This window comes from Echiichthys vipera, assembly GCF_963691815.1.
Source record: "Echiichthys vipera genome assembly, chromosome: X".
In the NCBI taxonomy this organism is placed as follows: domain Eukaryota; kingdom Metazoa; phylum Chordata; class Actinopteri; order Perciformes; family Trachinidae; genus Echiichthys; species Echiichthys vipera.
In genome coordinates this window covers 28,405,475-28,419,218 of record NC_139825.1, presented here as the reverse complement: position 1 = coordinate 28,419,218, position 13,744 = coordinate 28,405,475, and the positions used below count along the sequence as shown (strand labels likewise).

Genomic DNA, 13,744 nt, shown 5'->3' with positions numbered 1-13,744 from the left:
TGTTGAGATGATGAACTGAGTTTGAACAAACAGGTTGTATGATGTCCTCCAAGAATTTGAAAATCGTAACATCTATAAGAAATGGACATGTGCCTTCATTGTGTTTATGTGCTTTCGTGTGTCTGCATATAATGACTTTGCGGTGTATTAATAATCTTTTGTGCAGATAAGTGTGAGCAAATGATCATTTGTATGCTTGCACAGTGAGAGTCTACTGAGTGTCTGAGTTGGAGAGGAGCCACGTGAGGGTCGCTCATAGAGGAAAAAGTAATGGTGTGGACAATGTGTGGAGCGTGCAACATGTGACTCTGCAATTTTCAAGTACTCCTGACCTGTTTTGTGGCTATAGCAGCAGTTGTGTCTATCTGCTTCCTTCCAGTAAATTTTCTTGCTTTATAAATCTATTTTGAAATGGGTTTTTCCTGTCTTCTGTCAATAGAGTGCTTAACCTTGAACTTTTTCACTGAAAGGTGTTTGTTGTCATCTTCCCATTTTTTTCAGTTCATGTTGAGTGTGAAAATGTCCGAAAATGATGCCCAACGCAATTTCCCAGAACCCAAGGTGAAGTCTTGAAATTGCTAGTTTTCTTTGAGCTTTTATCCATAAAAATTACAGTCACGCTCGAAAAGCTGGTACAAGTGGATGTCCGGTTTGTTTTTTCTCTATAAATGATGTAAACAATTAATCATAACAATAAGTTATTATATAATTTTAAAACATTTTTGTATGCTTTAATTTGATTAGGTATATTGACCTCAACAACAACGTGAGTACAAATATATAATTCCACGAATATTATATAATACATCTCTCTAACATACAGTAATTAAGACAGATGTCCGTCCTCCATAGAGCTGGGTCTGTTCAACGTTCCTGCCTGTTAAAGGGAAGATGAAGATAGTGCGACTTGTTGCTGCTCATGGGGGAACTGTCGGGTCTCTGTAAATCATAAATAAGTCATAGAGTGGGGTCTTTGCCTACTCTATATGTAAAATGTCTTGAGATAAATTTTCCCCCAGGAATCGAAATTTATAATGTGTTTTTCGTAGGAGGATACAGAAAGAGGTGAAAAAATCGGAAAAGGAATTCTTTACATGAGTAGTTGGCCTCTACTGTCCCCAAAAGTAGAATGGGAGGCAGATCCTTCAGCTACCAAGCTCCTCTCCTCTGGAACCAACTCCCAAGTGTTATTCGGGAGGCAGACACTGTCCCCATATTTAAGAGTAAACTTAAAACTTTCCTTTTTGATAAAGCTTACAGCTAGGGCTTACGAGCCCTTAGCAATGTTGTTATTTTTAAGCTGATTTTGTTCTGCTTAATGATGCTGCTATAGGCCTAGTTTGCCGGGGGATAATACTTTTCCTGATACTCTGAGCTTCTCTCCTCTCTGTCTGTATCATTCATGTCTCATCAATGCATGTTACTAATTCAACTTCTTCCCCGGAGTTGTTTGTGCTTTGTCGTCTCGCAGGTCTCTGCTGATCGTGGTGGTGCCTGCTGCCGTGGTCCTGCATGACGCTTCCTGCTACTATTATAATTTATAAACTTAGATGTGCTTGTTTCTACTATTCTGCTGTATTAACTGCCATAACATATAAGTCATATTCACATTACTATAGATATTATTATAGTTACTGGAAGAGTGTCTGTCTCTGTCTTTGTGTCTGTAAATCATAAATAAGTCATAGGGTGTGGTCTTTACCTAATCTGTAAAGTGTCCTGAGATAACTTTTGTTATGATTTGGCACTATAAATACAATTGAATTGAATTGACTTGAATTGAATTACAGTCATAGTCATCAAGAGCAATCAAATTAAATGGCTGTTGGCCCAATATTACACATGCAAAAGGCACTAATGACCTGTTATCAGCCTGGACTAATGATGAATCTTTATTTTGTCCAAATTGCACAATAATTGTCCAAAGTAATGGCTGAAAGGAAATTTTAGCCTTGTACCTGGGTATCATTGAAAATAGATGACCCACATTCGCTGTATGTGCGTGCATGTGTGACATTGTTCAGGCCTTCTGGTGTGCTGCTCCTTCGAAGTGAAAAACCCCGGCAGTCAGCATACCATGTTTGACACCCACCAGGTTTAAACCTGGCTAATATTTGTTTATAACATGTATAAACTGTTATATAAATGGAAAAATTCATTCAAGTGGCCATTTATATGTGTCCTACAAATTAATCTCAGGTAACTCTTTGCGAACAACCTTTTTACTTTGAATATTATGATCATAATTATCTTCTTAGTGGACTGAAAATAAGTAGCTACACATGTAAAAAGACAAAGCACTTGAAGGAATATAACTTGATGCCACACTTGCTTTCTGTAGTGTGTTATAGCCTGAACAATATTGTACAAACCCAGTGACACAGTATGGTTTTAAAACATTTATTCACCACAGAGAACATTTATGGAAGTCACATATGTATTTCACAGTCTTCAAATACAGAATGTTACAACAACTTTTTGCAGTTAGTGATTTATAAAAAGCAAAGTTTGTTTTCTTCTTCATCAAAACAATTGTTCCTGCTTTCACTCTTTGAAAAATTGCTTTCTCATATGGAAAACAAAGTCCTGGGAACAGCTTGTGACAGCTCCTTGTTAACTTCCTGTCATTTGATGTCACTCACTGCAGCATGAAATAAACTGGGACACATTGAGAAGTTCATGTTTAACTGTGAAACTATCTATATACAGTATATCATCTATTTAAGGTATTTGAGCTCAACTCAAAGGGCTGTGCTATGTAATATATTGTAGTGTAGTTTTTCAGATACACAAAATAACTTATGTTCTTCTTGATCCTTAAAAGCAATGTGTGAAATGTGTTTTGAAGTCCAAATCCAGCTTCTATTAAATATGGGGAATATATTTTGCATCACATTAAACATAATGTGATGACATGATTTACAGAGTCCATACTGACTACCTCTTACTTTTGTCATCCGTCAACATCCAACAACCTCTGGAGGCAGTTCTCACTCATAGCCACCCATTTCATTTCAGGTTTGCTTTCGGTGAATGCTTCCATGACATATCGCCATGTGCCAGGGACGTCAGAGTCCTATCTCCATGTCTCCTGATCAGAAGAAACTGTGGAGGGCTCAGAAGCACCTATAGGCCATTTTCACTCCCGTTTCCAGATTGTAACGAGTTGCCCTCATTTGGACTCGGAGACATTCTTGAAGCTCATGTACAAAGTGCTGACCTGCGTCGCCTCCTCATGGGTTGAATCCTTGCCGGACTGCCACTGGCACAGGAGTATCCCCAGCCTCTTGGGAAACTGACCGCTGAACAGAAGGTAAATGCAGGGATTCGCGCAGCTGTTGAGACTGGCCAGTAACATCAGGATGGTGAAAGTCGCAGCTGGAATAACAGGAGAAGTGCAAAGCGTCTGCAATGCGTTTGCAAAAAAAGTGTCCTTTGCCATCTCTGAATAGTGTATAAATCCTGTGCGTAAATGCGCACTTTTTGGATAGCTTTATGCGCTATTTGGAAAGGAAACCAAAATGAAATACACAGTAAAATGATACAAATAAACCACGTCTGACTGAGTACAAGGCAGAGAAAAATGCCGACTTACTTTCTTTCGGTGCATTTGTGTCCCAGGCGGACCAAAGCTGGACGGTGAAGAAAGGAGCCCAGCAGACGATATAAGCCAGCACGATAACCACCGTCATCATCAGCGTCTTCACCCTGGCCTTGGACATGCCGGCCACACCGCTGGCTCCGGATGGCAGGGGGAGATCCACGTTGCCCTGCAGTCGAGTCTTCTGATACAGGTTAATCTGGATGGCTCGGCAGATACGCACTTGACAAACAACAACTGTAATAACAGGTAAAATGAAAATGACCAGCGTGGTCCAGGTTATGTAGGTCTGTAGCCCCCATGGCTGGATAAAGTTGGCCCAGCAGTCAAACACACCAGGTGCAACCTCGACTCGTGAGAAAATAAAAACCTGTGGCAAGCTGCCCAGCAGAGAAACCCCCCACGCTATGCACACGGGGGTGTTCAGTCTCGTGCTTGTCCGCTGGAACTTCACCATCGGGTTGCAGACAGCTTGGTATCTGTCAACTGTCATCACCACGATCATGTAAGTGGACGAAAACATGCCGAGAACCTGGAGGTACTTCACCAGGCGGCACACCAGGTCGGGTCCGACGAATCTGTCAGTGATGTCCCACATGAGCTGCGGGCACACTTGGAAGAACGCGACCACCAGATCCGCAAGGCACAGGTGGAAGACGAAGACGCGCATCCTGGTCATCTGTTTGCGCTGTCTCCAGAGGACCACCAGCAGGGAGGTGTTGAGGATGGCCGCGCTGATGAAGATGACACTGAGCAGCGAGATCTCCAGCCTGGCAAGACTCTCATCCCTCGCCACGTCCTCCGCATCCACAAAGTTACTGTCATTCAGGAGACACATCGTGTTTGGGTGGAGAAAGAACGCAGACTTCAGGCTGTTGGGAGGTAAAAGAGAAGACGGTCATTTTACAAAAACATAAGAAATCTGAAAACTTTTAACTCATATTAAATTAAAACAGTAACCATCTGTCAGCAATGCACTTAAACGCAAGTGTTTCCTACCTTTATATGTTTTTCAAACAGTGCCGGAGGTGAATGGATGCTGCTGATCGAGCTCAGGGTGGGAATAATCTCTGGGGAGGAGGGCGATCTTCTGATCCTTTTGCTTGGGTCCGGACCTCTTTTGTTGTGAGGATGAAACTGGGTGGAGCTTAATTAATTCAGGACGTTGATTACCAGACAAGTAAGTCCTATTATACTTTACATGTGTTTGTAATGTTGAGGTGATTGTTTATCAGCGGTTTTGTCAAGTTTATTATTACTTATCATACCCTAAATCATAGGCGAGGTTGCTTGATGCAATATTTGATGTTAAATCGCTTTTAATATGTTTAGCAGTGGTGGAAATAAAAAGCGCAGAAGTATTATCAACAAAATAATCAAAATAAGTTTAATAGTATTCATTATGCAGAATAATTACCTTGGTCAGAACAAGGAGACAATCAGCAAAACATATATTCATACAAATAAGACCATAAGCAAATAATACATATAAAAATATAGCTAAACAGTATATATAAAATATTAAATTAAGTATTTATTATTCAGTGACAGGAGGAAGTATATGTATATTTAAACATTCATAAACAATGAAAACAATAGTCACAATAGGTCGAACTGGGGCCACATAAAACAATTCAGCAAAATGTTTGTTTTTTTACAAACTTTATTTAACAATTTCACATATATAACAAATCAGACATGTACTCAACATAAAACTGGCGATGGACAATACATAGAAAAATAATAATAAATCAGGGTATAAATACACTTATTTAAAAGATAATTATCACAAGCCATATATGCATGCATATTTGTTTTGTGCAATAACTTTATCCATCACTTAAGTTCAATAATTTAATCTTACTGCTCATTTCTGTCATATACAGTCACATATTTTATCTTGTACATTTCCCCTACATTTAACTTATCTGATTTAATTATTTTACCTGTATTCTTACATCTACTTAATATATATTTAACTTAGGGTTTATTGTTTTTTATATTTTCTGTATTATTTATCTAAGACTTTATTGGTTATCTTAAACTGTATTTTTTTATACCTCCCTTGTGTTTTTTGTAAGCTGCTTGAAACTCAATTTCCTGCAGGAGTTCATCCCAAAGGATCAATAAAGAGAAGTCTAAGTCTAAGTTTATATTTTGAGTCCACAAATTGGAGAGATTTTAGATAATTCAGGAATTTGATTTGGAAAGCAATGAAGTAGGGGATAGTTTTTGTTCTGTGAGAATAAAACTTGGCAAATAAAATCAACAAGTTTACAATAAATTCAACATTATACGTATGTCTCATGTTCAAAATACAGAATTCATTGTGTGAGTACATGTGTCAAAGATTCTGGTTCATTATTGCAAAAAGTACATTTGTTTTCAATATGTAGGGATTTGGGGAAAAGAAGCTTTTCCTCTCGGAGTAATTGCTCCTACTTTCAAATAACTAATTATCAAAACATGTCGATGTGCACGCTCCGCCGTGACGTCACCACACCCCTCGACCAATCACAGCTCAGCATAGTTCGACGTCGCAGACTTCTAACCGGAAGAGAGAGCGTAAACAAAGTAGTTGAGAGTCAGTGACAGGAGACGGTACTCGCTGCAGCTTAACCGAAGCAGCTTCCTCTAGTCCGTTTTTTAACATTAAACGTTGTAATGTAAGTGGACAGGCCGAGTGATAAAGTGATCATTTATTCAACCATTTATTCGACACCGGGAAACAGAAATACATGAATATCTAGCTACAGCAGCTAAACGGCTAAGCTCACCGCGCTAACAGCTAGCTGATCAGCCCCGATGCCGCAGGAGGGAGAGCAGCCTCTGCCGCTGGTCCGCTCCCTCAACAGCCGCATCCCCGTCAGTGCTGTGTTCCGTAACCTCAGTCCCCGTGTCGTCCGGCCACTATGGATAGATTACCGCGGGGAGCCTCGGGCATACGTGGATCTACAGCCAGGGGCGGGCCGAGAGATGGCCACCTTCATCGGTGAGGCAGCTTTAACAATATTAACAAGCTACTGATGCCAAAGGTGTTGAACGAGTGCTGCTGCCTTTACAGCTACTCTTCCAGTGGTGGAAGAAGTAGCTACTCAGGTATTTTACTGAAGGAAAAGTAACAGCACCACACTGTAAAAATACTCTATTACAAGTAAAAGTTCAAAATGTTTCTTAAAGGTTGAATATGTAGAATCTTTATTAAAAGCTATATTTAAATTAAAAAAATAATACACCCACGGGGCGTTTTGAGGGGTACAGACTGTAAATATTGCTTTTCCATTAAAAAAATATATTTAGTCTGAATTAATGTTTAACTTTTTTTTTATGGGTCTGAAATGTTTTATGTTCCGATCTGTTTCCATTGTAGCAGCCAACAGCGTTGGGTGTTGCTGGTTGCCAGGGTTGTCTGTTGTTGGGTGCAGCTACTGTAGTCTGGCACTGGGTGAAATGGACTTTGTCAGTCCAGCAGCTGAGTGACTCGGACAAAAACCAGAGTCAATATAGGCCATGCATCACTCCATGGACTGAGATAAAGGAGTTCAACGGCATTAAAACACACGCTGGAATGGCTACATTTCTCCTTGATCGGTAAACTAACTTTAATGTTTTCTTAGCTGTAACGGCTAACGGTAAATCTGTAAATCCGGTCTCCTGTAAGCTACTTCTGACGAACCTGGCAACGCGACTGCTCAAATTATTTTCTGTTGTTGCGACTACGATCTTGAGACACTAGAAAGCGGTGTTCTGCTCATTCTACATATTCAACCTTTAATAAGCTACTTGTGCAAAAGGTGTTGAACGAGTGTTGCTACCTTGCCTCAGATTTGGCTACAGTTACGTTTCCAGTGGTGGAAGAAGTAGCCTACTACAGTAAGGGCAAGTGCTACATTCAAAATATTACTTAATTAAAAGTACAAAAGTATTAGCATCAAAATCTACTTAAAGTATAAGAAGTAAAAGTACTTAGTCCAGAATTGCCTGTTTCAGAATAATATATTATTGGATTATAATATAATATATTATTGGAGATTAATGTAAATATCTAATGTTGCAGCTGATAAAGGTGGGGCCAATTTTAATTACTGTATATAATATAATATATATAATTACTCTTATACTAATGATTAAGTAGCATTAAATGGAATTACTCAAGTAAAGTACAAGCACCTCAAAACTGTACTTAAGTACAGTACTTGAGTAAATGCACTTTACGTTACTTTCCACCACTGCTTTATAATAGTACATCATAATCTATTTGTTGATTAACATCATATTTGGTGTTATTTATCAGAATATGTAAAGTAACTAGTTGAGAGTAGCCAGTACAATATTTTCATTTGGATGTGTAGAAGTATAAAGTAGAAGAAAATGGAAATATTCAAAAGAAAATACACAAACCAACGAAACAACAGAGGAGCTGCAGCTCGTACTTTGATCCCAGGATGTTGTGGCAGCAGCCCCCGTGATTTCACTGAGACATGGGGACATTTTCTGACTCTGACACAGCTGTCAACCTAACGTTCAAACAAAATTCAATTCAATGTTTCTTCTTAGACAAAAACATTATGAGTCACAAAGTTGGTCACCAATTAGTGTCAGTGGACGACCGAAGGGTGTGACCTGACGGCATTGATTTGCACTTTAGTATTTGAGCCGTCAGTACAATGGTATCACTTGTGGGCTGTGTAAAACACACTCATTTGTTTTATGAATGCGTTTTCCAGGTCACCCATGGATGTTCAGAGATGCAGAGACTGATGAGCCACTGAGGGTGAACTGCAAAGAACTGTTTCTTCCCAAACCAGCAGAGGGTAGAAATGCTAACATCACTTTACCAGGTAAGATTAGCCACACTACTTAAAATATTAGCCATTATCATCACGTTATTATTCTTTAGTGTTGTATTTGAAGAAGGAAACACCGACTGTTTAACAATTTCTCAACATTTGACTCAACATTTTTGTTTGGTTTCACAGTTTACAGCCTCAAGGACCGCGCCCTTCAGGTTATTCGGCGTCTGGTACGAGCGGAAGACTACAGGAGTTTGGAAATAGCACGGTGTCTGCACGAGGAGCTGGAAGATCAGCCCAGTGTACTGAAAGATCTCCAACGCATGAACCAGCGAGTAGAGCAGCATCTGCTGGAGAGGATCCAAAGCCAGGAGGAATGAGGCTTGAAACTGGATGGATAATAGTCACGAATGAGCGGCAATATTTTATTCCAGACTATTAGAAAGCAGGGAGCCAGAATGCATGAAAAATAAGATGCAATGTTACTTCTTGGGTGAGTGAGCAGCTATTGCAAAGACTTTCACAGAGATCTTACATTTGCTGCAAAGGAATTTGATCTCTCTTCCGTTGTATTCAATCACTGGCAGATGTCTTCCTCTGCAGAAAAACAACTATATGTAGCATTTACCTTCCAAGAAAAATATTTTTTATATAATATGATGGCGGAGTCTTCAGTTAAATAGCATTGTTTGTCCTCTAAAATGGAATTTATTGATGTCTGTTTATTTCTTAAAAGCCACTAGAGAAATGGGGACATATTAGCCTTTGATGCCTATCTGATTATGCTACTCTCTTATACTACTTTATTTTGCCATATATTAAGGTCCTATCCCAATTTACCCTATTCAATCATATGCACTAGACAGAATTTACAGTACAATATTTTTTTTGTCATGCATATAGGGTTATAACTGATCTTCCGTTCATTACATTTCTTAAAAGATAAATAAAAAAGTATATAGTCACATTACATAGTAATTTCAGAGAGAAATGTGCTTCTTTCTTATTGGGAATGCCTGAGATAAAGTGATCTTCACTGCACATCTCCCTTCAAAAACCCCTTTCTTCGTTATCCTAACCATAAAGTAAGAAAGTACATATTGCCTTGGCACTTTAAATCTAGAAAAGATGGATAATTGTGGTTGTATTTTCGAAGTTGGCCTATTCTGGTAAATTAAGACATTTTCAAATTATTCCTATCGCCATAACTGGGCAGAGTTTCTTTAAGTCCCCGGCTGATTTCCCATAGGGAAAACAAAAAACTGGCAATGTCTTTGCTAGTGACATTTTCAAGACTATAGGCTGTGAAACACTGTGACTGACGAGTTTTTGTTTTTGCCTACTTCTTCATTCTTTGCCTATTTTGTTCTTATGTCACTGTGTTTTGAATTCATACATTGCTGCTGTATCAAAAAAGACCTTTATTGTTTATTTGTGTAATAAGAAAAATACAATATATATTTCTTACTGTTTGAAAGCTGTGAAGACTTGATTTTTTAATTATTTGAGCTGAACTACTAATTTATGAACACAAGATCACAAAACAAAAATTACTTCGACTGCTGATTGCAAAGAAAGTACACATCCAATAGTGTCTGTTTTGACAACACACAAGTTGCTATAAATTACAACTGTACTGTTGTGTTTGAGTTTAGAAGTGTATTTAATGAATGGGACTGCTGATTTATGATTTAAGAATATTCAGTGCTGTTATGTGTAAGAAAGTTAACTGACAGATTTAAAGCATTTTAAAATCTTAAAGAAGACATACTTTTGATCATTTTCAGGTTGTGTTCTCATCCTGTCTGTCTGAATATCCCTGTATTCACTCTCAGTCTGAAAAGCTCCTTTTAAGCACCTGTCTCTTTAAGACCTCCTCCTGAAAAAGCCCAGTCCGTTCTGATTGTCAGCCTTTCGGGTCTTCCCTATCTGCGCTCTCTGCACCTCATTGTGGCTGGGTAAACTTCCTACCTAAATACAAGGCTATGGCAGGAGGCTAGGACATCAAACAAAGATGGTGGCACTTTGGGGGTGTGACGCATACGTGGTGCAACTGGATCTGTGCTGTTGGGAGAGTAACAGCAGATGGAACTAGAATTAAAGTGATGGTTCCTGCTCAGGTGCAGTTTGGGGCCGTTTCTTTCTCTCTCTCTATGATAGTGCGCCACCTATTGAGCCTCATGGCAATTGCCGACCAGATTTTACTGTGCGTGTGTCATGTGACTCAGCCCCTTTCTACCAAGCCCCCACTACAGCGACTTCCTGATTGATCCAATACGGAAGTGCCAAAAACTGCAGTTCTCCGAGTGTCCAGTAGGAGCAGTTTGCACAACAGAGCAGTTTCTCATTGACCCCCATGTTAAACACTTGTTTACTAAAATTTTTGTAAGAGGTTATTTATTTTATTGGAGGTTAAAGTTTATGAATAATTAGGGGCACAGCCTCTGGCCGTCACTTCTCCTTGGAGGCTAGTTGTCAGGATTAGCCGCTAACTCCGTCATCTCGACCTCGACTGCGGCCATTTGTGTGGTGGTGTTTCCATAAGTGACAAGATGGCAGCTCCCAGAGGCAAATATGATTGGATCAAGTTGAGAAAACGGACCCCGGCGGAGAGGCTACATCCATTTTATAACAGTCTATGCTTTCTACTAGTCTTGCCTAAATAGAGTATAGTTGTGACATCACAACCGTACAGAAGTCCTGGCAGCTTGTTTAAACCCACAGTTTCTGAATAAGCATTTCTGATGTGCATTTCTCTGGACTGAACAATTAGATTCTTTCTAAGTATTAAAATAGCACCTCAATCTGCTTTAGAATCAGACATGGAAACTTCTCTTTTTACAATTTTGACCTTTAAAGCAATGTCATTATTTGTAATTAGGCCGACGTGGAGAAACGTTTTTACCTGTAATGTATCAAGTTTTGTACAGGCTGGATAACTTCACACCGCTGACACTTGTATAAACCCAACTGTATAAGCTCACAGACACATACAAGGATCTCCATTCGAAGTCTGGTGTCAAAATCTGAAATTATAACCAGCTCCAGTTTACCGCAGCAGGGGTACTGTTGCAAAACAGGTTGCTAAGCAACAAAGTAACACAACCCATGTTTGTGTGTGTGAGTAGAGGTGAACTTGCTGCAGTAGTGTCAGGAACATGCAGGCAGGGGAAAAGAAAAAAACATGGGACTCGGGTCGTTTTAGGGGAGAGAAGTAAGTACATGATCACAGCGTCTCTCACACGCACAGTATTTGTTTTGCGGCAGTGTTGTGCATGATGTCACCTTGTTGGACCGAAGGAATAGACGTAACATTCATAATCCTTCGATTTTCTTCACCAGCATGACATTTTGGCCGAGAAGTCACCCAGTCATGTTTCAACATCTCCAGACAGACCACTGGAGCAAAATGAAAACAACGGTAAGAACAAATTAAACCAAACCCCATTTAATGACATATAAACCTCTGACCCTCTTCATAAATAACATAAAAGTACTTTGTATTCTTGTCATATTCATTCCCACCTAGGTTCCAATGTACTTTGCATCGGTTCCAGCGGCCTTGTTGAAGGACAGAGGTTTGTGAAAATAACACTATTTCACAGATAATAAAAAAATGGGGAGGTGACCAGGAGGACAGTTTGCACAGCACAGAGAGGGCAGAGAGTTCTGTACATACGGTGTGTCACAAATTAAAATGTGTCTGTGATCTGGCTTCATTACATGGGCTAGTGTATCAATCACATGAAGGTGCTCTAAACCGTACCCCCAGCAGCAACCTGTTACCTCCTCTGACGCTGGACCAAACTGCAGCTAATGATCCCGTTCTCTCATTGGTGCAAGCAAACAGTAGGTCCCACGTTAACAAGAGCTGTTGAAAGTTCTTTATTTTCATTATTGGCTTCCCTGCTGTTTTACCATTATATTTTTTTCTTTAGGGGTGGATCAAAACACAACAAGAACATCACTCCAAAACATGCCCCAGTTCAGGAATGAGTTCAACGACCGGGCCAGGAGAGGTTTCTGCTACTGGGTCATTGAAAAGAGGGCCCCAGCATGTAAGCACTGATCCAAAAGTCACTTATACAATAAGTATCATTATGGTGTGATGTTCACATGCACGTCATACCCTAAATCTCTTTTAGTACTGACCGTGTTGTTCAGACTTCTCACTGTGCGCTCAACCTTTACAGTTTTTAGAGAATGTAAACACTGCTAAATGTCTATCACAAGCAGCATTTTTAAGAGGGACAACTAAGTGTCTTGTATATTACAATAGCTAATGTAATTGTACGTCATGATTGGTTAACGCAGTTCAGAGGACTGATGCAGCTTTATTTCCTGCTTACAGGTAAAGGATACAGCTTTGGCACCTACAAGACCTCTCTTGGATTACCAAAAGTCTAACAAAAAGTCTCAATGTGTAATATTATGGTAACACTTTATCATCATTTGTTTAAGTCACAATCAACCATACTATTTTCACTCAGAGGGTATAATTTATAATTAGTCCTCTATCACCAGAGCGTGTGCACATTTTAAAAGCTGTTAGGACATCATTTCCACTACCTGAAATGTTTTTTTGTCTTGTTTTTAATTTTAAAATGACACAGATGTACATGCACTTTCAAACGAAGATCGAGGGTATCACGAAAAACGTCAGAGCACTTGTTTACATTGCATCCCTTGTTGTAGTTAGAAAATAAATTTACCTTTCAGTGGAAATGCTGTTGATCTTAACCATTAAAATTGTGAAACACAAAGTGTCTGCAATAATGTGCTTAGGACAATGTGTGAAATACATTACCTGACTGTATGCTGAATAAAAACATTCTGGCATAGAGCATGCGGACCACTGTTTGAAGTTGATTATAATGATCTAGAAAGGAAATTGAAATATATTGAGTATGCCTCTTTTCTTCTCATCACTGTTAATACTTAAGTACTGTATGTGTCCCACCTCTGACCACCTTTAAAATCTTACATTTTAAATAGTCTGCTGCCCTCTAAATGTGGCGTTTATCTTTATGTATTTATTATCTCGTCTTAGGTCTTTTTTCACTTTTCATGACCAGAGTTGCCTCAGAATTTGTTAGTTGTATACCTTATATTTTATTCACTATTTAAAAGCTTGTTTCCCTTTTAGAGTTTAAATGATTGCAAAGTACTTGGAATCTAAAGACGTTGTTCTTTGTCAAGTCTTAAGTCAGCTTCGTCTTTAACCCGTGGGTCTTTTGAGAACCCTGAACCAGACTTCACCCCAGCAGATACACCCCACCTGTTTTCTTGGTGGTTGTCGATCAGTCGTGTCTGGATGGTAGCCCAATATTTGCCAAAGTTTCGCAAGATG

General features: G+C 39.3%; 3 protein-coding genes across 3 annotated transcripts; 2 read left to right on the top strand and 1 right to left on the bottom strand.

Moving 5' to 3' along the window:
• Nucleotides 1–3,172: 3,172 nt before the first annotated feature.
• On the bottom strand, nt 3,173–4,439 carry LOC310966059 (vasopressin V2 receptor-like; the record flags this gene model as incomplete). The annotated part of the gene is made up of 2 exons (XM_083939858.1): nt 3,173–3,378; nt 3,596–4,439. The coding sequence occupies 2 exons, from the start codon at nt 4,437–4,439 to the stop codon at nt 3,173–3,175; spliced, it is 1,050 nt and encodes a 349-aa protein (XP_083795984.1).
• Nucleotides 4,440–6,189: 1,750 nt separating this feature from the next.
• vhl (von Hippel-Lindau tumor suppressor) lies at nt 6,190–9,808 on the top strand. Its single transcript, XM_083938425.1, has 3 exons — nt 6,190–6,593; nt 8,329–8,442; nt 8,581–9,808. The coding sequence occupies exons 1-3, from the start codon at nt 6,407–6,409 to the stop codon at nt 8,772–8,774; spliced, it is 495 nt and encodes a 164-aa protein (XP_083794551.1). The 5' UTR covers nt 6,190–6,406; the 3' UTR covers nt 8,775–9,808.
• A 1,709-nt stretch (nt 9,809–11,517) lies between these two features.
• LOC310965436 (uncharacterized protein) lies at nt 11,518–13,198 on the top strand. The gene is made up of 6 exons (XM_083939034.1): nt 11,518–11,608; nt 11,737–11,815; nt 11,924–11,972; nt 12,127–12,243; nt 12,333–12,452; nt 12,746–13,198. The coding sequence occupies exons 1-6, from the start codon at nt 11,553–11,555 to the stop codon at nt 12,799–12,801; spliced, it is 477 nt and encodes a 158-aa protein (XP_083795160.1). The 5' UTR covers nt 11,518–11,552; the 3' UTR covers nt 12,802–13,198.
• Nucleotides 13,199–13,744: the final 546 nt, after the last annotated feature.